At 33.4% G+C, this 24,151-nt stretch overlaps 3 protein-coding genes and 1 long non-coding RNA gene across 9 annotated transcripts; 2 read left to right on the top strand and 2 right to left on the bottom strand.

Moving 5' to 3' along the window:
* Positions 1–139: 139 nt before the first annotated feature.
* On the bottom strand, positions 140–5,234 carry LOC103829350 (agamous-like MADS-box protein AGL104). The gene is made up of 10 exons (XM_009105012.3): positions 3,887–5,234; positions 3,700–3,753; positions 3,554–3,583; positions 3,432–3,450; positions 3,277–3,338; positions 3,125–3,152; positions 2,966–3,027; positions 2,611–2,871; positions 2,321–2,483; positions 140–2,225 (listed from the first exon to the last, which is right to left on the bottom strand). Exons 1-10 carry the CDS (start codon positions 4,069–4,071, stop codon positions 2,082–2,084), a joined length of 1,008 nt encoding a protein of 335 aa, XP_009103260.1. The 5' UTR covers positions 4,072–5,234; the 3' UTR covers positions 140–2,081.
* Positions 5,235–7,804: 2,570 nt separating this feature from the next.
* LOC103829349 (FCS-Like Zinc finger 5) lies at positions 7,805–8,799 on the top strand. Its single transcript, XM_009105011.3, has 2 exons — positions 7,805–8,323; positions 8,461–8,799. The coding sequence occupies exons 1-2, from the start codon at positions 7,989–7,991 to the stop codon at positions 8,600–8,602; spliced, it is 477 nt and encodes a 158-aa protein (XP_009103259.1). The 5' UTR covers positions 7,805–7,988; the 3' UTR covers positions 8,603–8,799.
* A 3,199-nt stretch (positions 8,800–11,998) lies between these two features.
* LOC108869104 lies at positions 11,999–21,546 on the bottom strand. 3 transcript variants are annotated; one of them, XR_004449223.1, is made up of 8 exons: positions 18,766–21,546; positions 18,403–18,488; positions 18,252–18,319; positions 17,973–18,119; positions 17,769–17,883; positions 17,518–17,682; positions 15,697–17,442; positions 11,999–12,010 (listed from the first exon to the last, which is right to left on the bottom strand). It is a non-coding gene; the product is annotated as an uncharacterized LOC108869104 (long non-coding RNA). The 3 variants fall into 3 exon arrangements; XR_004449222.1 differs by lacking the exon at positions 11,999–12,010 and having other exon boundaries at positions 15,889–17,442; positions 17,518–17,883; positions 18,766–21,543; XR_004449221.1 differs by lacking the exon at positions 11,999–12,010 and having other exon boundaries at positions 15,889–17,682; positions 18,766–21,538.
* A 90-nt stretch (positions 21,547–21,636) lies between these two features.
* LOC103829348 (2,3-bisphosphoglycerate-dependent phosphoglycerate mutase) lies at positions 21,637–24,143 on the top strand. 4 transcript variants are annotated; one of them, XM_009105010.2, is made up of 7 exons: positions 21,637–22,611; positions 22,696–22,916; positions 22,990–23,108; positions 23,182–23,338; positions 23,405–23,506; positions 23,607–23,726; positions 23,805–24,143. In XM_009105010.2, exons 1-7 carry the CDS (start codon positions 22,350–22,352, stop codon positions 23,859–23,861), a joined length of 1,038 nt encoding a protein of 345 aa, XP_009103258.1. In that variant the 5' UTR covers positions 21,637–22,349; the 3' UTR covers positions 23,862–24,143. The 4 variants fall into 4 exon arrangements, with proteins under 4 accessions (XP_009103258.1, XP_033130849.1, XP_033130848.1 ...); XM_033274958.1 differs by having other exon boundaries at positions 23,607–24,143; XM_033274957.1 differs by having other exon boundaries at positions 21,637–22,916.
* Positions 24,144–24,151: the final 8 nt, after the last annotated feature.

Below are 24,151 nucleotides of genomic sequence, written 5' to 3'. Positions count from 1 at the left end.
ATTATAGAGATAAACACATAAGATATTCTAGATATACTTATATTTAAATTTACTTTATCTCCAAGTATTATATCCTATATATATCTATATATATCTGATTCCCTATGGAATAATACAATAGTAATTCTCCTTTCTTTTCTCTTTGTTCACAACACGTTATCAACACGAAATCATACTCCATCAGAACAACTTCCAAATATATGAAACCCTAGCTTTGAACAAAATACAGAAACCATCTTTCCATCAAGAGCTAAATACTATGTTTAATCTTAATTCAGTTGATCTATACTCTTGTACTTTAATTGGAACTAGAGCTTGACCGGCGCACCCGCTGGTATACGTTTTCTCATTAGATTCCATATTTTTTCTATATTTTTGGTAAAATAAATTCTTCATATTTGACTAACAAATAATGTATAATAGAATTTTCGTTTATAATTTAGTTATTCTTTTTCATGATTCAACCAATCTTACGTGTTCGTGTAGTTAGATGGATATTATGGTAGCCTCTGTTTTGTAAAAAAAATTATTAATGATTTTTCCTGTTATTCTTATTAAGTTTAATCAAAATATAATAAATCTAAAACACACATATCATTTTATGATTAAAATTTTAGAAATTAGACTTGCACGTTGGGTCTTCGAGTCGGGTTAAGTTCGGTTTGTTTTGGGTATGAGTCCTTTTGGTCCTAGAAATTTGGACCAAACTTGGTTCTTAAAAATTTCCGGTTTGGGTTCGGATCGATTCCTCTGGGTCCGAGTTAGTTCGGGTCTATAATTAAAATATCTGTAAAATACCTATAATTTATGGGTTCTACTAGGTCCGGATCAGGTTCGGATCTTTATGATACAAAAAGACCAAAAAATACCTGAACACTATCAAAAATTTAGCCAAAATTCGTCATATTTATTTAAAATTTTGCAAAATAACAAATATGAACTATTAATAATTGAAATTACATATTTTAAAACTCTAAATTTGACATTTAACATTTTACATTACTTAAAATGTTGTAACATAGTAATAAATATTACTAGAAATAGACATTTCAACTAAACCATAAGGTAAAATATAGAAAATAGAGCACATTAAATAATAATTTTGAATATTCATATTTTTAGGTCGGATAGAATCGGTTCTTATCGGGTTGAGTTTATTCGGATTGGTTCCTTTCATATCCAGTCTATTCAGATTGGCTCTTTTCGATTTCGATTCTTTCGAATAGAGGAATTTTGAACCTAACTAAATACTTATAAATTTTTGGTTTGGTTTTTGGTCGGAAATTTTTAGATTGATTTTAGTTAGGATTTTCAGATCCATAAAATTCCCATACCTAATTAATATCTACAAAAGCTATGAGTTCTTTCACTTTTCTTCTTAACTCTCCGAGTAACTCTAAAACTCCATGATTTCAAGACTGATTTTACGCTTTTCTGGCGATTAACCAGTCATCTTTGCTTGTTTCCGAACAGGGGATATATTGTATTAAGCGGATGTCACACACGATTATCCTTAGGTCACTTCACACAATGAACCCTAGGTCACACATACAGAATTGCGTCACACACAATTAATAAGAATTCAATTCTTATTGCTTTAGAAAATAATCTCAAAATTAAAGCTCACAATTCATAAGTTATGCAACACACTTTGCATCTCCTTATATATAACTCAAACTTTTCTAAATTCATTAGAATTCACATATAGATATTTTTCCTATTTCTATAACTCAAAAAAATTAGGTAACTTGCACAATAAGTTATTTCAAACTTATCTCAATAGGATAAATATTATAAAAATGGTAGGATAAACAAAAATTGACTAGTAAAACTTTCATTTCACTAAACTAACATTACGAAGAAAAGAAGAATAACATGGTTGCAGTACTTTATAAAATGTATTTTTGTCGTCTTATGAAAATGTTTATCTTCTATTGTTTTTTTTTTACTGACAAAAAATGGTTTACAAAGCACACGATTTGTCTTTTCATCAATGTCTCTTGTAAAAAAGGTCGAACAAATAATAAAACAAAATAAATCGGTATACGTAAAAAATAATTCATTGGAATAATGTTTTGACATTATTGGCTACTGAGCTGAGGAACCCTTGTCTTATAGTCAGCGGCGACTTCATGCTCAGCTTGTTGTGCCTCCGTCGTCACTACCGGGATTTCACCTTGTTGAACTGGCATCATCTCCTCCATATTAGGTCCCACATTCCCATGCTGGTATTGATCATAAAGTTGATTATTTGTTTTTTTTTAATATTTATATTGCTACTAATACTTAGTGTAGTAATTGATAAAAAATGTTCAAATACCTGGTTGATAGAAGCGAATAACGCCGAGGATGAGTACGCTTGAGCCCACTCAGTGAACATTTCACCGTTATTATTTGTCACGTGGCATTCGCTCATATTGTTTTGGTTAGAACTTGAGCTACTCCCTTGCAACAATGGTTCATACATAGCCGATGACAATTCTCTGCCAATTTTTGTTTTAACCCAAAAATAATTAAAAACCATTTATTATGAAGAAACTGTACTAATGTAAATGTTTTGATCTGAACGAAAAGAAATACTTAGAGTGAGCTCATAAAACTATGAAATACCTGAGTTGATTAGAATGGGCTGATGGATCAAATAAATGGGTTTGGTTGGGTCCATTTTCAGGCAACCAACCTTCCACGACTCCGTTTAAGAAAGGACCTACAATGCTTTGTTGCATAGTAGATGCTTCGTATGTAGGTAAATGGCTGCTTAAGAGATTCTCTCGTCGTTGGACAACATGTGTTAACGTGTCGAGAAGTTGCTTCTCACAAACATCATAATCCTCCATGCTAGTGAATCTTACTGGATCCGGTTCGTATCTCCTGCTCAAATTAGGTTATACAAAGGGATCATTAATTTAATTAACATCTTTTATAAATTATAAACATATAGAACTTGGTTTTTTCGAACTAAAACCTTAGTTCTTCTTCTGCCATTTGGAGTTGTTGTTGTAACCTACAGACTTCTTGCTCAAGTTCCTAGATATTCGGTTTACAAGAGAGATTAAGCGGCTAAGCTACAACGTAGAAAAAACTATATCAATATAATATGTTTAAGTTAATAAATATTAATCACCTCGACGTCGGACTTAATGGCTGCCGGGCTTTCAAATATGGAAACAAAACAAAGTTAATTGAAAAGTTTAAATTTTTATCGAAAAGTGTGTATGTTGAACTATAGAAATTATAAATCGATTGTAAAGACAAAGAAGAAAGAAAGTTTCAGACTTTGTAATTTGAAGAGCGATGTCATTTTCGGTCTTGAGTTGCTGCAAAATCCTCAGTAGATACTGTCATGCAACAAAATTAGTCTAAATCAATAGATATATAACACACCATAACACATTTTTGAGAAAAGAACTAATCAGTTGGATCAGTCAAACCTCTTTGCTCTGAATATCCCTGCAAAAAAAAAACAGGAAGAGGTCAATATGTGAAATAACTGATTTTTAATATAAAGTTATGTACAAATAATTATGTAATGCAAGAAGAAATTGATACATACGGGCGTCTACCCTGGTCCGGAAAGACTGCACTGAAAAAAAAAAAAAACAAATAAATAACCATAAGCAAAACCTAATAGCAATCAAATATATTAAAATCGGGAACTAAAAAAAAAAAGAAAATGAAAGGAAACTAGTGTTAGCTTACTTCTCTCGTTCTTGGTTAGGAAGATTAATAAACCTTGCGAAAACGTCTTCGATCCTGAAGAGATAATTAAGAGATATGATCATATGCATGGTCTATAATATATAGTTCATATTTCATCTCTATTCAAATCCAAGAAAGCTAGCAATTGAAAATGTTAATCAAGGTCAATAGGGTGTAATGATAATACCGAGTTTTGCCAGAAAAGAGGCTAAGACGATCGGAAGGAGAGAACATGATAAGAGCAATGTCAATGTCACAGAGAATCGACAATTCATAAGCTTTCTTAATCAAACCATTTCTACGTTTTGAGAACGTAACTTGTCGGTTCGTTGTGTTCTCGATTCTCTTGATCTCCAATTTCACCCGACCCATTTTGACTAAGCAAGAAAGATATTTCTCTTCAAGCAAATCGAACTGGTTATAATTCTGATCAGCAATCACCAAAAAAAAAACTTGTTGGCAGAGGATATTGTTAATATACGGAAGGTTGGGAGAAGGTACGTAGAATTAGGCTATTCCGGAGGAACTAAAAATAGAATGTTTGACTAAGTTCCCTTCTCATGCCTGTTTGGTTGTAAACCCTTAAAGCCTAAGAGCATGATTAATGGGGGTTCTTAGGGTGAGATTCTTATCGGAATATAAGAAATTGTCCCTTAACTTTTAACTAAAAAAACTAAGAATCGGTTCTTAAATAAGATATTTAAGCGGGTTCTTAGTTTTTTTTAGTTAAAAGTTAAGAGACGGTTTCTTATATTCCGCTAAGAACCCCCACTATAAGAACTACCCATTAATCATGCTCTTAGGAGAGTTCTTAGGTTAAGGTTCTTAGCGGAATATAAGAAACTGTTTCTTAACTTTTAACTAAAAAAGTTACAAACCGGCTCTTAATATCTCACGTTAGAAGTCAATAAAACGAGTACTCCTTCCTTCGTGCGGAAAAGCCTCATGGCGGCTCAGCCCCTGCTCAAAAACGGCACACATAAATCAATAGGGACAAGACACAATACCCTCGTCTGGGCAGACCCTTGACTCCCGACAATTCCAGCACGACCAGCCATACCCTGCGGCCCATCCTTTAATCCATCGCTTAAAATTGCAGATCTTTTGGACCCTGTTTTGAAAACATGGAGACTCAATCTCTTACGAGAACTCGTACTTCCTAGTGACATTCCCTTCATTCAGAGCCTCAGGCCGACTCGAACTCCCCAAGCAGCAAGCTACTGTTGGAACCTAACCAAATCAGGTGTTTACTTGGTTAAATCTGGTTATGAATTGGCCATGGAATCAGTGGAACCCGCAGAGCCAGATCAAGTATTGGAACCTAGCATCACTTCTCTCCAAGCTCGAGTTTGGAAGCTCAAGACTACCAAGAAGATCAAACACTTTATCTGGCAGGCCATAACTGACTGTGTACCGGTTTGCGACGCGCTCTCCAATCGACATTGTGGCAACGGCAGGAGCTGCCCGAAATGTGGAGCGAACGAAAAACAACAAACCATCTTCTCTTTGAATGCCCCCCTCTGTACAAGCTTAGGCTTTGGCAGACATACCGCACTCTTCGGGATTGTTCCCGTGTACCTCAATATACATTAATCTAGACCATGTTCTATGGTGCGCTCAGGAGCGTGGGATCCCCGACACACTCCTAACTACAGCTCCGTGGGTGATATGGTACATCTGGAAAGCTCGTAACGATAAAGCTTTTAACGGCAAAGACACCACCCTACTTGAGACGGTCCAACTGGCCAAATCCGAGGTGGAGAGCTGGCGCCTTGCTCAAATAATGGAAAAGCCTACTGACGAAGACGATGGAAGAGCCCGACACGAACCTCTACCTCCAAGAACCGGCCCGATATGCCTGACAAACGCCTCCTGGCACAAAGACGACACGCGATTTGGTGGAGGAATGGTCCTGACGACCGAGGATGGGATGACGACTTTTGGTTCATTTGCTAGTAACCAAGTCCTAACCTTTCTACATGCGGAGTTCCAAACTCTGTTGTGGGCCATGCGATCCTTTATTCAGCTGGACCATAGCTCTGTGACCTTCGAGACTGACTGCCTACGGCTTGTCAATCTCTTTGAAGAAGACGACGAAGAGAAATGGCCATCATTGTTGGCTGAATTCTATGTTTACTTTTTGCTCCATTTCTTTTATTCACCGTTCACAGAATTTTCGAGCTGATCATCTTCCAAAAGGTGCTCGTTCTCGAGATTTCTTGTTCTCCCATGTAAACTCTCAACTTCCAGAATGGATGGCTCTAGAGGCCAATCACCTAGAAGTTTTTTAATAATATATGGAACTTGCGATGCCAAAAAAAAAAAAACAAAACAAGAATTAGTTTTAGTCATTCTTTTCAATGACACTGAACTATGCAGATCAGATCAAAACAAATTATACCTATAATGTTGATCAAGTAAAGTCGGAACCCAAACATTAACATCAGATCAACGTAAAGCAATGGGAGACGACTATATATGGATTTTCTGGCCATGATTATTGGTGGGGAAACATTGACAAAACACTAATAATACTTAAAAATATGAATAACACTTCTCCCTACAAAATTATGTGTGAAACAGAAGTTGATGCCCACTTGTGAAGGAAAAGAGGGTCCACAATACATATGGGATTAGGACCTGTATTTTTGTAATAGTGGTTTGTGCATCTAGGTGTTAGTTAGACCATCCTTGTCTATATATCAATTTTCTTTTAGTATTAATCATTTCTAGATGATATGAACTAGTTTGGTGGTTTATGTACCAATTGGATAGGTTTGGCAATCGTTGTGTGTGTGTTTTCTTTCTAAACTATTAAACCTCAAAACAGTGTTGACAATTTTGGTATATATGTTAAGGTATTGATTGTATGATTTTGGTGTCCTTATTTTAATTAACATACTTTTATGTTATTTTTATTTTGGTTGAGTCATCTAGTAGTTTGAACTTGTGTAGTATTTGGTTGGCGTCTTAAAATCATCATGGACGTTGAGACCGACCACTTTTGTACAATGTTCCACTCTGTTTGTACTGGAAACTAGTGCCCCCAATGCACCAATCAAAAGAAGATTGTTGGTTCTCGTTTTTTTGTGTTTAACTTTTTATTTCTATCATATTCAAATATTAGTTTTTATTAGCTCATAAATTTTTAAATGTTATTATTTATAAATAAGTCAATTTATATTTATATTGAAATTGGCTTGGGGAGTGGTGAAACGTTAGAGCATCTCCAACCCCACTCTATTTTTCACTTTAAAATAGAGTTTAGAGTAAAAAATGTTCCAATGGTACTCTATTTCTCACTCTATAATAGAGTGAAAAATATGTTTACTCCAAATATAGAGTAATTTGTTTTTTTGTTTGTTTATCACTCTATTTTTTATTTTAAAATAGAGTAACTCTATAATAGAGTTTGATTTTGTTCCAATGGTACTCTATTTTAGAGTTGAAAATAGAGTGATGAACAAAAAAAACAAATTACTCTATATTTGGAGTAAACCTATTTTTCACTCTACTATAGAGTGATAAATAGAGTACCATTGAAGCATTTTTTACTCTAAACTCTATTTTAGAGTGAAAAATAGAGTGAGGATGGAGATGCTCTTAGAGGCCTATATACTATTGCAAAGAGACATATCAGTCACGTATAGTGGACCTAGGTAGCCCAGACGTATTAGAGCACCCGCAATAGGAATCCTTAAGGGGAAGTTCTTAGGGAAAAAATAATTAAATAATCGGTAGACTCCACCAAAAGCTAAGGATTCAATCCTTAAAATTCCTAAATAAGAACTCTTTTTTAGTGAATCCTTGCACTATTTGCGGGTCCCGACGACATGTGGTGACCCGTGATTGGTTGATATTTATTTTTTTTAATCTAAAAAAGAAAAAAATAATACTTAAAAAATTAAAATACACTTTTTTAAAGACTCTCCTTTGAGTAACACCATTGCGGGTGCTCTTAGGAACTAAAAACCAACATTTTCGACTTTCTTTTTTCGAAATTATATTAGAAGTTAGACAAAATAATTGAGAAAAATGCGAAATATTTTGTGAAACACGACAAATGTAATTATAACGAATAAGAATCGAATCATGACGTGTCGTCAACATGATGGGAAAAGAATCAGATCAGAAACAATCAACGGTTCAGATTTACTCCTCAGTTTATGGCTCTTCTTTTAGTCTCTTTTCTTTCACTTCCTCCCACTTTTTCTTAAGCTTTTGCTCTGTTCACTCAGAGCATAAACCCTAAAAAAGAGAGGAACAAGAAATAAAAAAACAAGAATAAGATGTTGTTAGGGAAGAGACAGAGACCACAGATAAAGAGAACGACGAGTCTGTCGGAGATAAAGTTCGACTTGAACTTACCTAACGAGCCAGAGGAGCCGTCCGATCATCAAGTTCAGATGTTGAGTAATCCGAAAGGTAAGCTCGTGACCGTTGATGAACAGCGCCAGGCTCATCATGGACTGTTAGATCAACGGCTCTTAGCGACGGTCTCACCGAGAGGTACACAGAGGAGACACTCAGCAGATCACTCCACTCACGCCGGAGCAGATTTTCTGAGATCCTGCTCCCTCTGTAAACGCCTTCTTGTTCCTGGCCGAGACATCTATATGTATAGGTATTTATTTCTTTTACATATTTACGTGAAATTACCTTTCTACTTAATCATTTATATATAATTAAGCTTAACCTAGTGGTTTTGGATGTATTTAATAAGGAATTAATTAACGATTTTAATTGCTATAATTTAAGCAGAGGAGATAGGGCGTTTTGTAGCTTAGAGTGCAGGCAGCAGCAGATTACGGTGGACGAGAAGAAAGAGAAGAGTTTGGTGAGGTCTACCTTCGTTGTCGGCGCCGGATCCGGCAAAGGAGAGAGACTTTCCGCCGCCGTGTAGGTCACCTTTACAATGTTTGTATTGTGATTATATGTATCTAAAAGCACTGAGCGTTATTTTAAGGTCCCTTATTTTAAACCGTGATTAGCCTTTGTTAATCATCTTAAACCTTGCTTTTTTTTTAACTTACTCAAGAGTTAAGACTATATATGGTGTATTAGTGTTTTGCGTATTAGATTAACTTGTCTTCCTACCGACTAGTCTGCCCTTTTAATATCTGGGGACCTTTACATATTATCAAAAGACCAATAATATTAACAAATAGGTCAAAGGTAAAGAGGAAATCGTAATTGCGGTAGTTACGAAAACATAATTGTATATCAATTTAGGTTAAATTATAACATGCAGGTGATAGTGATTGTACCTTATGTTTGTACTGTAGAAACTTTATCCCACAATATACCGCCAAAAAGATAATAATCATCGTACTGTTTTTACTGTGCGCTTCCCATATTTGTTCTGTTCATATGAGATCCAATTGAATTTTTGTCTTTTCTTATTTAAATATGATGTTGGTAAAGCAAAAGAATCTCATTGACCGGTCCCTAGTAAATACTATAACAGATTCTTATCTTTAAAAGTAAGAAAGATTATATGTACGTTTAGGTAGTAGAAGAACATGAAATCTACTTGTGAAATCTAGCTGAGTAAAGGCCAACTTGGATTATTAACTGATCAAACATATTTTTAATCCACAACATGATAGTAGAAGTATATGATGATTGTGATTTTTAGAAGAGACAAGAGTTGATAGAAGATGCACGGACGCCCTTTGGCTCGATTCCATTTGTGACAAATTGTCCCTACAATGTATGTGAACCAGGATAAGAGAGTGTAAATGTGCATACATGCCCTCCGTAAACTTATCTTCATAGGTGTCCACTTTCTCCAATTTCTTATTTCTCTCATTTTCTTCGACCCTCATGTCTCGGCAAAAAAAAATATTACTAGTGTTTTAAGGACAACTGAGACAAGGGAATGGGCATTTATGGATGTAGAAAAATAGATTTTCTACTAACTGTATGATTTTAGTGCTTATCATGACCCTCTTTTTTTTTTCATGACCTCTTAATTTCAGGTTAACTTATGCATGGGATTTAGCCTTTAATTTATTTAGATTATAGTTTTATCGACATGCACACATCATATTTTTACTTCTATAAAATGATGTATATCAGTAAAACCAATAAGTTTTATCGACATGCACACATCATATTTTAAAATGAAAATAAAATGAAGACAAAAATAAGGAAAAGAGAGGAATACCACTTGATGATATAAACATTGTTGCTGATATGAATGGACAAGGCATTCATGTTTTCATTTAGTTCATTATATTAAATATTCAGTTACTATTTATCTATTTTATGATGCTATTTTAGATAATATTCATCAGACGTTTTATATAAGATTAATTCTATAATATATATTTATATTTAAAATATATAATAAATAAAAACCCGGTTGAATCGGTTCGACCAATCAACCAGTGAATACACCGAATCGGTGTCCGGTCCGGTTCTTAAAACATTGCACATAACCAAGAAAAAAACAGAAGTCTCATATTATTTGGATCTTTTACCCTTTCTACATAAGCCAAGCTTTTGTAGTTCTTCTATATTTGCTTTAATGTTATTTTCTAGATTCATTCTGTTATTGATCCAATCTGTATACTGTATACTGAGTTGTGTACCATGCAAATTAAGCAAAGATAAGGGAGGGAACAACTCATGTGAGGGTTGGGGGATCACAGAATTCATTCCAATTCTGAATTTGGTATTTACAAGACTTTTACTTTGTATTTCCTGTGAGGTTGGGTTGGGGGATCTGTTTCTTTGAAAACTTAATAAATAAATTAGTAAACAATTACAGAAAAATCCTCTTTAAGGTTTAATTCTTCGTGAGCATGCCCATAGGTTTAATTAAATCCTATTAACTTTATAAATGGGCTTTAAAAGTACCTATAAAGCCTATCAACCTTTGTAAACCCACACATGATGGATCTCTATCGTTGACCAATGCAACCACTCCACTTGAAGGCACGTAAATCCAATGCTCTCGACAACTGTTTATGTATTGCTTATGAAATATGACTGGTATATTCGTTGTGGCCAACTGTTTAATTCCTTAGTGAATACATTTTTTCTTTTGGAGTTTTGCAGTGGCAAAAGAATATTCAAATCGAATATTCCATATCATAAATTTTAAATGGAAAATGGGATGAGCAAAAACAATAAAGTGGAAATGAAATTTGAATTTTGTGATAATTATTTTGGGTGGAATGAGGTATAAGAAAACCTTTTGAGTTTGTAAATTTAATTTCTTGCAAATAACAAATGATATACTTGTAGCAAAAGAACTCCATTATATTTTCTGCAATCGAAATCCGAACCCTCTAGATAAAGAAAAGGCAATGATTTGGGGTGGTGCTCATTGCTGTCTTTCGCGGTCTATTTAGTATTTTCTTGATCTACTAATAATAGTAAACCCAATTAATTCCAAAAGTTGTGAATCTACTTGTGCTGAAAAGTTGTGTCTTTTGAAAAAGAAGTGTAAAGAGTTGTGTCTTTTCTAAAAGTTCTATGTTGTAAGGTTGTGTCTTTTTCAATTAATTCATAAGGTTGTGAACTTCAGTTATATTGAAAGGTTGTGTCTTTTGAAAAAGAAGTGTAAAGGGTTGTGTCTTTTCTAAAAGTTATATGTTGTAAGGTTGTGTATTTTCTAATTAATTTCTAAGGTTGTGAACTTCAGTTATGTTGAGAGGTTGTGTCTTTTGAAAAATATGTGTAGAGGGTTGTGTCTTTTTTAAAAGTTCTATGTTGTAAGGTTGTGTACTTCTAAAAATTATCTAAAAGTTGTGACTATTCATAAGTATTTTTAACAAGTGAGAAATTGTGAGTATTATAATTTTGTATTCTTACTTAAAACTATCATAGGAGTTATATATATGTAGGCGAAATATTTATAATATTATATATGAACCATTACAATAGTTATATGAACAATTGCAACTTTATAAATGAAACAATTGATTCTTGCAATTATTGGTGATTAACCATATTGATGATATCAACCTTTAGTAAAAAAAACTATTCTACCTATTGCTTATGTATTTTCATTCTAAATATATATAGTATAGATAATTAACTTATAATATTAATTATTTTTATTAGTTAATGTGAAAATAATAATAATATAACTGACTTAACTCATTTTATGAAATATAATTTTTAACATTAATTGGGATTTCTACTATTAATTGAGATAAGAAAATTTAGACTAATGATTTCATTGTTTCGTTTATGATTTTTGGCTATCCAAATACGTAAGAATTTTTTTACTATTTTTTGTTGTTAACGTTTCATTTGAATATCTTCTAAAAGTTTGTAACCAAGTAACTGCATAAAACTTTTTTTCACCATTTTATTATTAGTTCGTTTAATGAAACTTTTATTTTGAGAAATGCATGGGCATAGACTATTTATATATTTTAAAAATCTATTTAAATAGTCACAACTTTTCAATTTAAACAGTTGCATCCTTTCCATTTTGAAAAGATACCTATAAGAATAATCACAATTTTTCACTTTTTAAAAGAGACTTATATGAGTAGTTAAAACTTATCAAATAAATCAACACACAACATAACCTTTTAAATTAACAAATACACATTTTTGTCAACATTTAGAAATTACACTTTTTTTACAACTTTTATTGAAGACAAAACCTTTCAATTCATAACTTTTGGAATTAATCAAAAATAGAAACTTAACGTTAAACATTTCACGATTCAGTAAACACATTTATTTGTTAAAATATTATATTACCTCTAATGATTCTATGTTAAATATCTGAATTTTAAAATATATTATTGTAGGTGAATTTTAATATTTATATCTTCTTAGAAACACCAATGGCTGAATTTGTCTGCACAAGAAACATTCCGGTAAAAGGAGTATTGAAGAGCAATGTTGTGGATAATATGGTTGCTAGCAAAGAGTTTTATACGAATCTGGTGATTACGCAAATCATGTTGTTGTCTTCGTTAAGGTGATTACAGAAAATCATATTTACATGAACAACAAAAGATTTTTTAAGCAAACAAACAATTGATTTTTTTTGTCTAAAAATTACAGAAAACTAAAACTTATTAAAACTCTCAAGTCTGAATGTATACGTAAAGAATCTTCTACTGGAATTTTGTATGTAAAAATCTTGTACTAGATTGTGTTGCAGTATGTGATCGCAACACTTGTGAAATCTTTACATGACTGATCGAAGACTTTTAATAAAAATATTACACGCAACATCTTCAGATATTTCTTGTTGAACTATAATCAAATCTCCTATAGTATAATGTCACACACTCGTTATAAGTTAGTTACTTAGTTTACAAGTCAAGAGTCATGATCTATCATTCCTAAAAGTTGTGTCTTTACAACTAAGAGTTGTGTTCTTACAACTAAGAGTTGTGTCTTTATAATACACAGGTTCGTCTTGTATAAATATAGATAGAGTCTGTACACAATTCATTGTTTTTGAGTGAAATAAAATTAGTTTACGTAGTACTCTGTTTTCCATACGTAAAAACAGAGCATATTCAATTATATTCATTTCGTTTCTTTCCTTCATAATCGTAAAACAAACACAATAGTCAACATGGTATCAGAGCTTTATGGTTGAGAGGACAAAAAGAAAAAGCAATAATTTTTAAAAAATAACGAAGAAGAAGAAGAAGAAGAGGAGGAGGAGAGCATCGTCCGTGATATTGATAATCGGAGAAGATATTGATAATTGGAGAAGTGATCGTAATATTTATCAGAGATCGTGATATTGACGATCAAAAATAGTGATATTGATAATCAGGAGATCGTGTTATTGATAATCGAAATAAACAAAATTCACATACTTGATCGCAAAATGCGAGAAGATGCAAAATCAAGTGATCCCTATTTTCGATGGGGAAAAATACAATTTCTGGAGCATTAAAATGCAACCATTTTCAGAACCAGAAAACTATGGTATGTGGTTAAAGAAGGGGTGCCGGTTGAACCGGTACGAGAGGAAGAAACCCGTGAAACATCAAGTGCAAGAAAGCTTAGAGAAGAAGCAATTTTGAACGATACAATGGCATTGCAAATTTTGCAAACTGCCGTTAAAGAGCTCACGCATTGCAGCAGCATCAATATCAAAAAGGCATGGGATGCATTGAACGCTGAGTATCAAAGTTTTCCTTTCGTTTGATACTTGATATTTTTATAATATCTTAAGTTTATTTCTACAATTAATAGTTTCAAAAGTTGTATTTTTTTTCATTTTAAGAGTTGTGTCTTCTCGTTATAACTTATAAGAGTTGTGTCTTTTTGTTAAAAAAATGTGATTTGTTTTGTTTTTCTAACATGCAATTATCAGAAAAGTTTTAAAAAGTAGTTAAAATATCCAAACAAATGTTTTTCTACATCTTTTTCGACATGCAACTATTGGAGAATTTTTCTAAAAGTAAATAATTTGTGACTTTTCATTAAAATTTGAGATTAACTTTGACATGCAACTATTGGAAATGTTTTTAAAATTGTTAAAATGTCCCAATTAGTGTCTCTTTTATAATTACTAGGTGCGTAGCCCCGCGCAAGCGCGGGGACTTTCACTACAAGAAAACACAACATTAACGACGACGAAATTCGTAGTAAGTTCGTCGTAAAATCAGTTTTACGAGGAATTAGCGAGGAAACACGTTTCGTCGTTATTTGTTCGTCGTAACGCATATTTCCTCGCTAATTCGTCGTAAACTAACGAGAAAACATTTCCTCGTAAAGACGAAGCAAAGTATTCGTCGTAAAAACCACGTAACCCTTCCACGTAAGGGGGACGCTACATTTCCTCGTAAATACCTTGAAAACATTTCCTCGTAAATAACACGTAAATGTTTCCACGTCAAATACTCGTTAATCTTTCCTCGTAGTGTTGACGTAAATATTTTACTCATTAATTCCTCGTAAAATTTCCACGTAAGGTTGTCGTAATTTAGCTACGAATTTACTTTGAGTTTATATTTTCCAGATTAAAAAAAACAATGTATTTAATTATTTAATAAAAATCTAATTTAAAAAGAATATTAAATACGAAAATAATTTATACATAAATAATTTTTGAATTTATAATACAACCAACGAAAAAAAAAAAAAACTAAGGGTCGTTCATCCCCGGTAGAATTCCTCACTCCTCCTCTCTACATCCGCGTCGGCATGTGTGACGGATGATGATTCGCCTAAAATTAACATCAACAATAATTAACAAATTCTATAAATCTAACTAAGTTCTCTACATTAACCACCTAATCAACACTAATTAACATAAAATCCGTAAAACTATCTAAATTTCCTACACTAACCACCTAATCTACCTAAACTAATCAAATTAGAGAGAAAATAGAGAGCGTACCATAGCTACAAAAGGGAGAGGAAGTTGAGACGAAATGGGAAGTGAGAACTCGCGTGTATATATAGGAAATTATGAAATGTCGTAAATTTCTCGTAAAGTTACGAGGAACTCGTGAGGCCCGTGTTTTTATTTACGAGGAACTCGCGAGGCCCGTGTTTCATTTCCTCGTAACATCGTCGTTAATTTACGAGGAATTAGCGAGGCCCGCTTTTATTTTTACGAGGAATGAACGAGGCCCGCGTTTTTTTATTACGAGGTCTTTACGACGATTTCTGCTTACGTGGAATTAACGAGTGCCACGTTCTTTATTTTTAAGAATCGTCGTAAGTTCCTCGTTAATTTACGAGGAAATAACTACGTTTATGTTTAAATCCCTAAAATCCGAAACCCTAAACCCCTTCTTCCTTATCTTCCTTATCTTCCTTATCTTCTACTTCATATATTCCAAACCCCAACCCCATCCTTCCTTTAACCTCAATCTCTTCTATCCATTCCAAACCCCAAATTCTGAAACCACAATTACTTAACTAATAATCTCAATCTCTTCTTTCTAATTCAAACCCCATTACAAAAATTAAATTATATAAATAGATTTCCATGATTAAATCCATCAAATCACATGCATTAAATCTGAAAATCAATCATATTAAAACACAAATACATCAATCAGATACATCGACATTCTCGTCATTACTAGAAACATCATCATTTTCATTAAACTCGTCTTCAACAGCTTCGTCCGTGGCATCGTCGGTAATATCTTCGTACTCATGATTATGCAGATCAATGAGAAGGATGTCATCAATTTGTTGTTCAGGTACCTCAACTTCATCTCTCTGTTCTTCTTGCAATGGTGGTTCTTCTCCACTGATGATTTGTCCACGAGGTGTAACTTTGATCACGGCAAACCAATTTATTCACGTTTCGTTTCCTCGTTACATCGTCGTTAATTTACGAGGAATTAGCGAGGCCCGCTTTTATTTTTACGAGGAATGAACGAGGCCAGCGTTTTTTTATTATGAGGTCTTTACGACGATTTCTGCTTACGTGGAATTAACGAGTGCCGCGTTCTTTATTTTTAAGAATCGTCGTAAGTTCCTCGTTAATTTACGAGGAAATAACTATGTTTATGTTTAAATCCCTAAAATCCGAAACCCCAAACCCCAACCCCAACCCCATCCTCCCTTTAACCTCAATCTCTTCTATCCATTCTAAACCCCAAATTCTAAAACCACAATTCCTTAACTAATAATCTCAATCTCTTCTTTCTAATTCAAACCCCATTACATAAAATTAAATTATATAAATAGATTTTCATGATTAAATCCATCAAATCACATGGATTAAGTCTGAAAATCAGTCATATTAAAACACAAATACATCAGTCAGATACATCGACATTTTCGTCATCACCAGAAACATCATCATTTTCATTATTCGTGATTATGTGGAATTTAGTAAGGTAGCCGAAACAAAAAACGTGTTACAATTACAAAGTGGATGGACTCGTAAATTCTTCGTTAAGTAAACGTAAACTATTTCCTCGTAAAGAAGATGCTACTTTTACATCGAGCTTACGAGGAAACAGTTTTTCCTCGTAAAAACGAAGTTACCTTGTGTGGTTTTTACGAGGAAATCGTTTCCTCGTTATTTTACGACGAACTAACGTTGATTGTAAATTTCCTTGTAAGATTCTCGTAAAGTCAACGTAAATTTACGAGGACCAGTTTTCCTCGTTAATTTTCATCGTTAATCTTGTGTTTTCTTGTAGTGTTTGACAAATGGATGTATTGTTGTAGTTTAAAAATCAAAGTCTCATACATTGTTGAGCAACGCAAAACTATATGAATGTATGTTGTAGGTGATAGAGTGGTAGTGTATTAAGAAACGTAAGGAGAAAAGGTGACAGAGTAATTGAGTGTGTATTTTTCATAAATTAGTATATAATTAATGTACATGAAAGTACGGGTGAAATGTATTGAAATCTAGTGTACCAGGAATGCTTTAGAAGAACACGGAATCAAAGGCAACGTGAATAAAACAGGTTGCATTTTGTCTCATAAAACACTAAATCACGTCAACCCTTTTTAATTAATAAAATAGTTGTTCTCTGAAGAGGTACATAAAAGGCTTGTTAAAAAACCTGGAAAAAAGGAAAATATATAAAAGTGAAACATAGAAAATGCATAGTAATATTTGATATTGTAAAGAAACAGGAGCAGGGTTGGGTCGACGGTGTGGCAGCTTCGTATCTTCACTCACGGGTGTGTGTATTGCCAACCTCTTCTTCCTTAACTCCCTCTGGATGTGTGTCATCCTTTAGACCTTCAACTTCGGTGCTGGTAATCTGCTTGGCCAATTTCCCTTTCAATAAATGGAGCTGCCTTGGGGTTGGAAGTCTGGAAAAGAGTTGAATTTATGTTACTATACTTTGGCTTATATGATTACGTTGGAGAGAAAATCTTATATAATACCTCGGTGGTGATGGGGTTACTGAGTCCTGAAACAGGGAAAGTGGGGGGGGGGGGGGGGGGGGGTTGTCTAGAGGGGAAGTAAACGGGGGCACACATATTTGGAAAATATTTTCCAGCAAATTTTGCAAGGCATTGTGGGAGTTGCTCGCTGCCACCACTATTTATCTGCAGCGGATGTAAGAATTGAGTAGATTGGCAATTGTTTTACAATGTAATATTTTAGGGAAAAATTGTCGGAGGTAAGAACAAACCTCATTTAGAGTAAGAGCAGCTGCAGGTAGGTTAGTGAGTTGAAGCATCTCTCTGTCGAAGACCACAAAAGTGGCATTATCATTTGCATCATCAACTTATACTTCTACTTGGTACCTGTAGTGAAGAGTAACATTAGTGATCAGTATGAGTAGGATACTATCTAATAATCATACATATACAATTTTGCTATAAAAACTTCTTACTTTACAACACCTGTGGCGTTAAGATTAACACAGCGGTTGCAATGGGGAGACTGGTCTGATTTGTCTAGTTTCCTGCTGCACCCAGTGCATGAGACATAGTACCAGTTGTTATGCTTCAAGACCTCAACGATCCTAAGTCTACAAAACCTGCAAATAATGAGTATTTCGTGTATTATGAGTCTACAAAACCAGCGAAACAATATTTTCGACATATATACAAACTTGCAAATTTTTTGGGATTCACGGTTGTGACCACCATAACAGTCTGGGTTCTATCACCTGAGCTGATGAGGCCCCTAAACATTGCTGCAGCTTCGTCCCATAAAGAGAGATACACCACAACAGTCCTGTAATACATATTGAAATAACTGATGACTATAATGATGCAATATGTTAAAGAGTTTAATAGATCATGGCAATGTAGACTTACGATGACGAAGTAGACCACAACTCGAGTCATCACTTGAGCGTCCTTAAGGTCTGAACCTTGGACAAAATGAATTTTCCCAACAACATCTGACAGGTGATAAACAGATTACTATCTCAGTAACAAATCAGCAGAATTTACACAAAATAACCCAACACAAATACAAAACAAACCTGGGAGTTCAAAGCGTGAAACTTTAACGATGGAACCACTTCGTAAACATGGACGGTAGTGGGTGGTGGGAGCAGCAAGGAAATCCATGGATCACGAAGTTGTGGAAACCAAAATAAATATTTTACTTAAATCATTGGGCGTTGTCAGGAAAAAAACTATGATCCAAAAATAAAATGCGTGTTATTAAAATACCTTCTCATCAAGGAGAAGTAGAGTGACTCCCATGAATTCACCATGCTTCTTGATGTTTTTGGAGTCCCAGAAACGGAGCAGAAGAGCAACAATGAACTGGGCAGATCTACCGAGCCGGAGAACGTCGAAGGCTGCTTGTGCAACAATGGCATCAGAGGAAGACATTTTCTCAGAATCTCTCTACGCTCGACAAAAAAATATAGACTGAAAGTGATAGCAAAGGTTCATCCACCTCTTGACCATCTCCTATTTATAGATTCGACGGAGAAGAAACGAAGAGGTCGGAATCGTTACAAAGTTTAATGATTTAAAGTTTAATCGTTATTGCTGAATTTAAAGAAAACATTGAACTTGAAGGAATGTCAAGAGATAAGAAAAGAAACTCTGAAGATTAAGAAAACGGAGACGGCGAGGTGAACTGTGGATGAATGAAAAGGATGAAGCCCTAATCGAGAAAAGTAAGAAACGCTGCGTTTATATGATTTACCATTTAATCAGACCAAATAGAAACAATCCCCGACTAACCCATTATCTCCGTATTAAGCAAACCACAACACGTATAATCAAACCAAATTAAAATTAGTCAACCGGGAAACCAAAACTGATGCGGGGCACACTGTCATTAACGGGCTGGGATGCATTTACGATTTCTTCGTCTGGGTTGCCAGTGACGTGGCAGAATGAATGGCTGAGAATATTTTGCCTAGGTGGCACCCTTTAGAACACCCAAAATTAGTCCCTATTATATAGTGGGATGTGTATTTCCATATGCAATAGAGTGTCTTTTTGTAATGATGTGTCTATATATATTAATTGCAAATGTACTATTTTAAAATAACTATATGAAATCTAAAAGTTGTGAATTTTCATATAGATAAATAGTCAATATCAAGAAGTTTTTCATTGTGATTTTTTCACAAATTTATTAAAATGGTGAAGGAGAAAATTGTCTGAAGCTTCTAGCTTATAAATTATTAAGAGATATTCAAATGAAACGTCGTCAACAAAAAATATAAGGAAGGGTCATTCAAATTTGGATAGCAAAAAAATCCAAATAAAATAATGAAAATATTACTTAATTTTCTTTTACTAAATGAAAATGTATGTTTTTTTTTTCAGAATTGCATTTCTGATTATATGTTTCATTAACACATGATTCGTGTCTTATATATTCATACCTTTTGATTATATTAAAAAGTTTGACCATGACTATGTTATTATAAATATCTTAAAAATATTCTGACATTTCGGTTTGTTCTATAATTTAATTATTATTATAATATTATATATATAAGTAAATATATGGTTTTTAAATTATATATTGTATGGTTTTATAATATCATGTTTTGGTGAGAATGTTTTTTGTCTGATTCGATTTTATCTATTTGGGTTTTAGATAAAGTGTTCAGATCAATTAAGAAATTTTTATTTATTATTATATCAATATTAAGAAAATGTAAACCATTAAAAAATGTTTGTATATATGCACATTTTAATTTATGCATAAGTTTGAAATATGTGCTATTTATTAATTGATTTTCTAATTAATTACACATAAGTGAGAATGATTGTTGGAGATTTAAGTGATTCTTTGAAACTGTTTAAATGAACTATTATAATTGTCTAAATGAAAAACTAAATAAAACACTATATTTTTTGGTGATTGCAACCTTTGGTGATGAACTTGCAATCTTTGGTAATAAACCATTGTGATTTTTGGTAATTTTATGGTGATAATGCATTTGGTGAATTGTAGTATTCAGTGATGAATCATTGCAAATTTTAGTGTTATCACAACACAGAAAAAAAAAATTCACAACAATCACAAAATAGATTAGGAAAAAGAGAGATTCCTTTTTAAAAGTTCATTAAGATCTTGGAAAAACATATAAACACGGAAAATTTCATTGCGTTGAAAAATTTGTTAAAATATTTAAGGATGTGTCTTTTCATACTAAAAATTGCATAGATGTTTTTTTTAAATATATCTTTTTATTATTTTATATCTATTTATATACATTTTAAAAATATTTAAAATTATATAAAATAATCTGGTGGTTATATTTTCCGAGTAATTTAATTAATTTAATAATATTATATATTTACAAATTAAATATATTGTATCTTTTGAATTTGACACTGTTTTTTTAGTTCGGTTAAACCAAAATTTTCAATTAAACAAGAAAACTACTAACGAAAAATATATGTATTATCAATAAAGAAATATAATTGCATGCAAGATACTTTTGTAATATATGTATTTCCTCTAAAGCATTTGTATTTTTGAAGTTTTCTTTATATAAAATATAGTTTATTTCGTTTTATAAAATGAGTTTCCGCACGGGTTCCTTACCTAGTATTAATTAAAGTTTGATAAGATTTATTACCCAAGTAATTGTCTCTACAACCACACGAGAGGTTGTTTGTTTTCTTCTTTTTCGAGAAAGAGTTTGAGAGGTTGTTTTGTTTTCCCACAATTTTATTCAATCGTATTACTCAGCATCATGACTATAACTTTTAATATAAAATCGAAACTAATGTATAATTGCGAAAACAGTTTGTTCTAGGCATGGACATTCGGGGTACCAATCGGGTTTCGGTTTTATCCATTCGAGTTTTGGTTTTTCGTGTTTATCAAAATCAGCCCCATTTGGGTTATATAAAAGTTTAGTTCGGGACCGGTTCGGGTTCTATCGGATTCGGGTTGGGGTTAGTAAATCTCCAAATAACCGGTATAACCCATTGTACTTTCGGGTTCGGGTCCCAATCGGTTCTCCGGTTAAAAATACATGATTTGTACTTATTTTGTAACTAAAACATAAATGAAATCGGTTCTTCAGATTAAAATACATGATTTATACATATTTTAATAGCCAAAACATAAGTAACATCGATTCAAAAATAAGAAAAAACATCAAACGTGATCATTCACAATCAAGCGAAAGATAAACATAGTTAGTGATAGAAAGAAAACCAGATAAATGAAATCATAAAAAAAAAATTAAGTTTTCATGAAATGAAAAACATTATTCAATGAAAACAAAACCAAAATCTACAAACTTCAAGCTTCAACCGCCACGCCACATTCCACCACCAACATTCATGTAATAGATAATTATTTTAGAAGCTCAATAATATCTTAAAGTATTTTGGATACATATTAAGAATTAAGATCTTATTTGGTAGAAGTTTTTTTTTGTGATTTTAAATGTTTCAGATTTTATCGGATATTCATTTAGGTCCGGGTTCGGTTCGGATAATACCCATAACCCAAAATACTAAAAAACAAGATCCATTTGGTATTTATTTCGGATTCGGATTGGTTCAGATTCATTTTCATCGGATTGGATTCGGTTCGGATTTTCGGATTCAGTTTATTTGCTCAGCCCTAGTTTGTTCCATGTTGTCTCACTTGTCATTATTTGTCACTACCTGAGGAAGCCGATCATTTGAAAACACGCCAAACTCTACAAGACACTCAAAGAACCCTTCTCTTTCTTTTTATTTTTCATCTGTTGTTTTACGTTTTAACATTAACATCCAAAGTTAACAATTAATCACAAATTCGATTTCTTTCCTTCAGAATGTCAACGGCTATGTCTTACCAATCAATCTATTCCTTTGTCTCTCAACAGTCTTCCACAATCTCTCAATCTTCAAGACAGCCTCTGCTCCTGCCAACAAAATGTCTCAAGATCGATTCATCACTTTGTTATTATACCTCAAGAAGAAAGAGAAACTTATCCAAGATTGAAACAATATCCTCTCAGATATCAGTTTCTTACAACACTACTCTCTTGTCTCCTTCTAAGAACATCATCCCTGACAACTCTCAGAAAAAATCAAGTAATATGATCCTTCGAAGTTCTTCAATATCATATAAGAATCATAATTGGTTTTGTATACTTACCCTTTTGTTCTATGTTTTAGATGAAGCAGCTCTGATATTGATTAGGCATGGAGAGTCTTTATGGAACGCCAAGAATCTTTTCACGGGTTGTGTTGATGTGCCATTGACAGAGAAAGGTGTTGAAGAAGCTATTGAAGCAGGGAAGATCAGCAACATACCTATCGATGTTATCTTCACATCCTCTCTAATCCGTGCTCAGATGACTGCAGTGCTTGCCATGATTCAACACCGTCGTAAGAAAGTATGTGAAAACCAAGCTCAGCTTTCTGACTTGATCTTTTCATTTAATAATAAATGGATTTAAACCAAACTAGGTTCCTATCATATTACACAACGAAAGCGACCAGGCCAAATCTTGGAGTCAAGTGTTCAGTGAAGAAACTAAAGATCAATCAGTTCCTGTCATACCTGCATGGCAGCTCAACGAAAGAATGTAAACTTTCTTGTCTTTCTTTGGTTCTGCGCTTGAACAGATAGAAAAGCAGCTTATCGTCTTTTGGCTATAGGTATGGAGAGTTGCAAGGTCTGAACAAGCAAGAAACAGCGGAAAGATATGGGAAGCAGCAAGTCCATGAATGGCGTAGGAGTTATGACATTCCTCCTCCTAAAGGAGAGAGCTTAGAGATGTGTGCTGAGAGAGCAGTGGCTTACTTTGAGGAAAATGTAATGATTCTTTTTTCATTCTTAGTTCTTCTTGAGTTTCTCTACTAATGTCAAACCAAAATGCAGATAGAACCAAAGCTTGCAGCTGGAAAGAACGTAATGATAGCTGCTCATGGGAACTCTCTGCGGTCTATCATAATGTATCTAGACAAATTGACTTGCAAGGAGGTGTGACAAGAAAGTTAGCTAAAATCTAAATTCTTAATTACTATGTTTGTTTTTTTTTGTGATGAATGATGGAAGTTTTCTCTGTGGTTTTGGTTGTTAGGTGATAAGTCTGGAGCTATCGACTGGTATACCACTTCTCTACATCTTCAAAGACGGCAAGTTCATGAAGAGGGGAAGCCCTGTTGGTCCTACAGAAGCTGGTGTCTATGCGTATACCAAGGTTAGGCATCGTTTCTACTGTTCTACCATCTTCGTCTTCTTTGAGTTCTCTGTCTTAGATGGTTCTCTTTGCTTGCAGAGATTGGCTCAATACAGGCAGAAGCTGGACGAGAGCAGTGAAGTCATCTGTTCCTGAAGTTAAATGAAGAAATAGGTTGTTAATATACGTAGCTTATTTCCCTCAAGATTTGGACCTTAGAGCGGTTTATAAAGTGTTGTAAACAAAACACGAAGAAAACAAGAACACAGAAGAAAAAAAACATCATTGAAGCAAATATCCGTTTTACTATTTGTAATTTTGTATATTGACTATGTAAATGAATAATATACAATATTTTAAACTCAGATTTATGCAGCTTTAAAATCAGATATTATTTTTCTGTTTAGGAATTTAATCTATTAAAAGCGGTTTTCCTAATCATAAAA

This window comes from Brassica rapa, chromosome A07 (assembly GCF_000309985.2).
Source record: "Brassica rapa cultivar Chiifu-401-42 chromosome A07, CAAS_Brap_v3.01, whole genome shotgun sequence".
In the NCBI taxonomy this organism is placed as follows: Eukaryota; Viridiplantae; Streptophyta; class Magnoliopsida; order Brassicales; family Brassicaceae; genus Brassica; species Brassica rapa.
The sequence above is the reverse complement of the archived record's forward strand: the minus strand, read 5'-3'. Positions and strand labels throughout refer to the sequence as shown.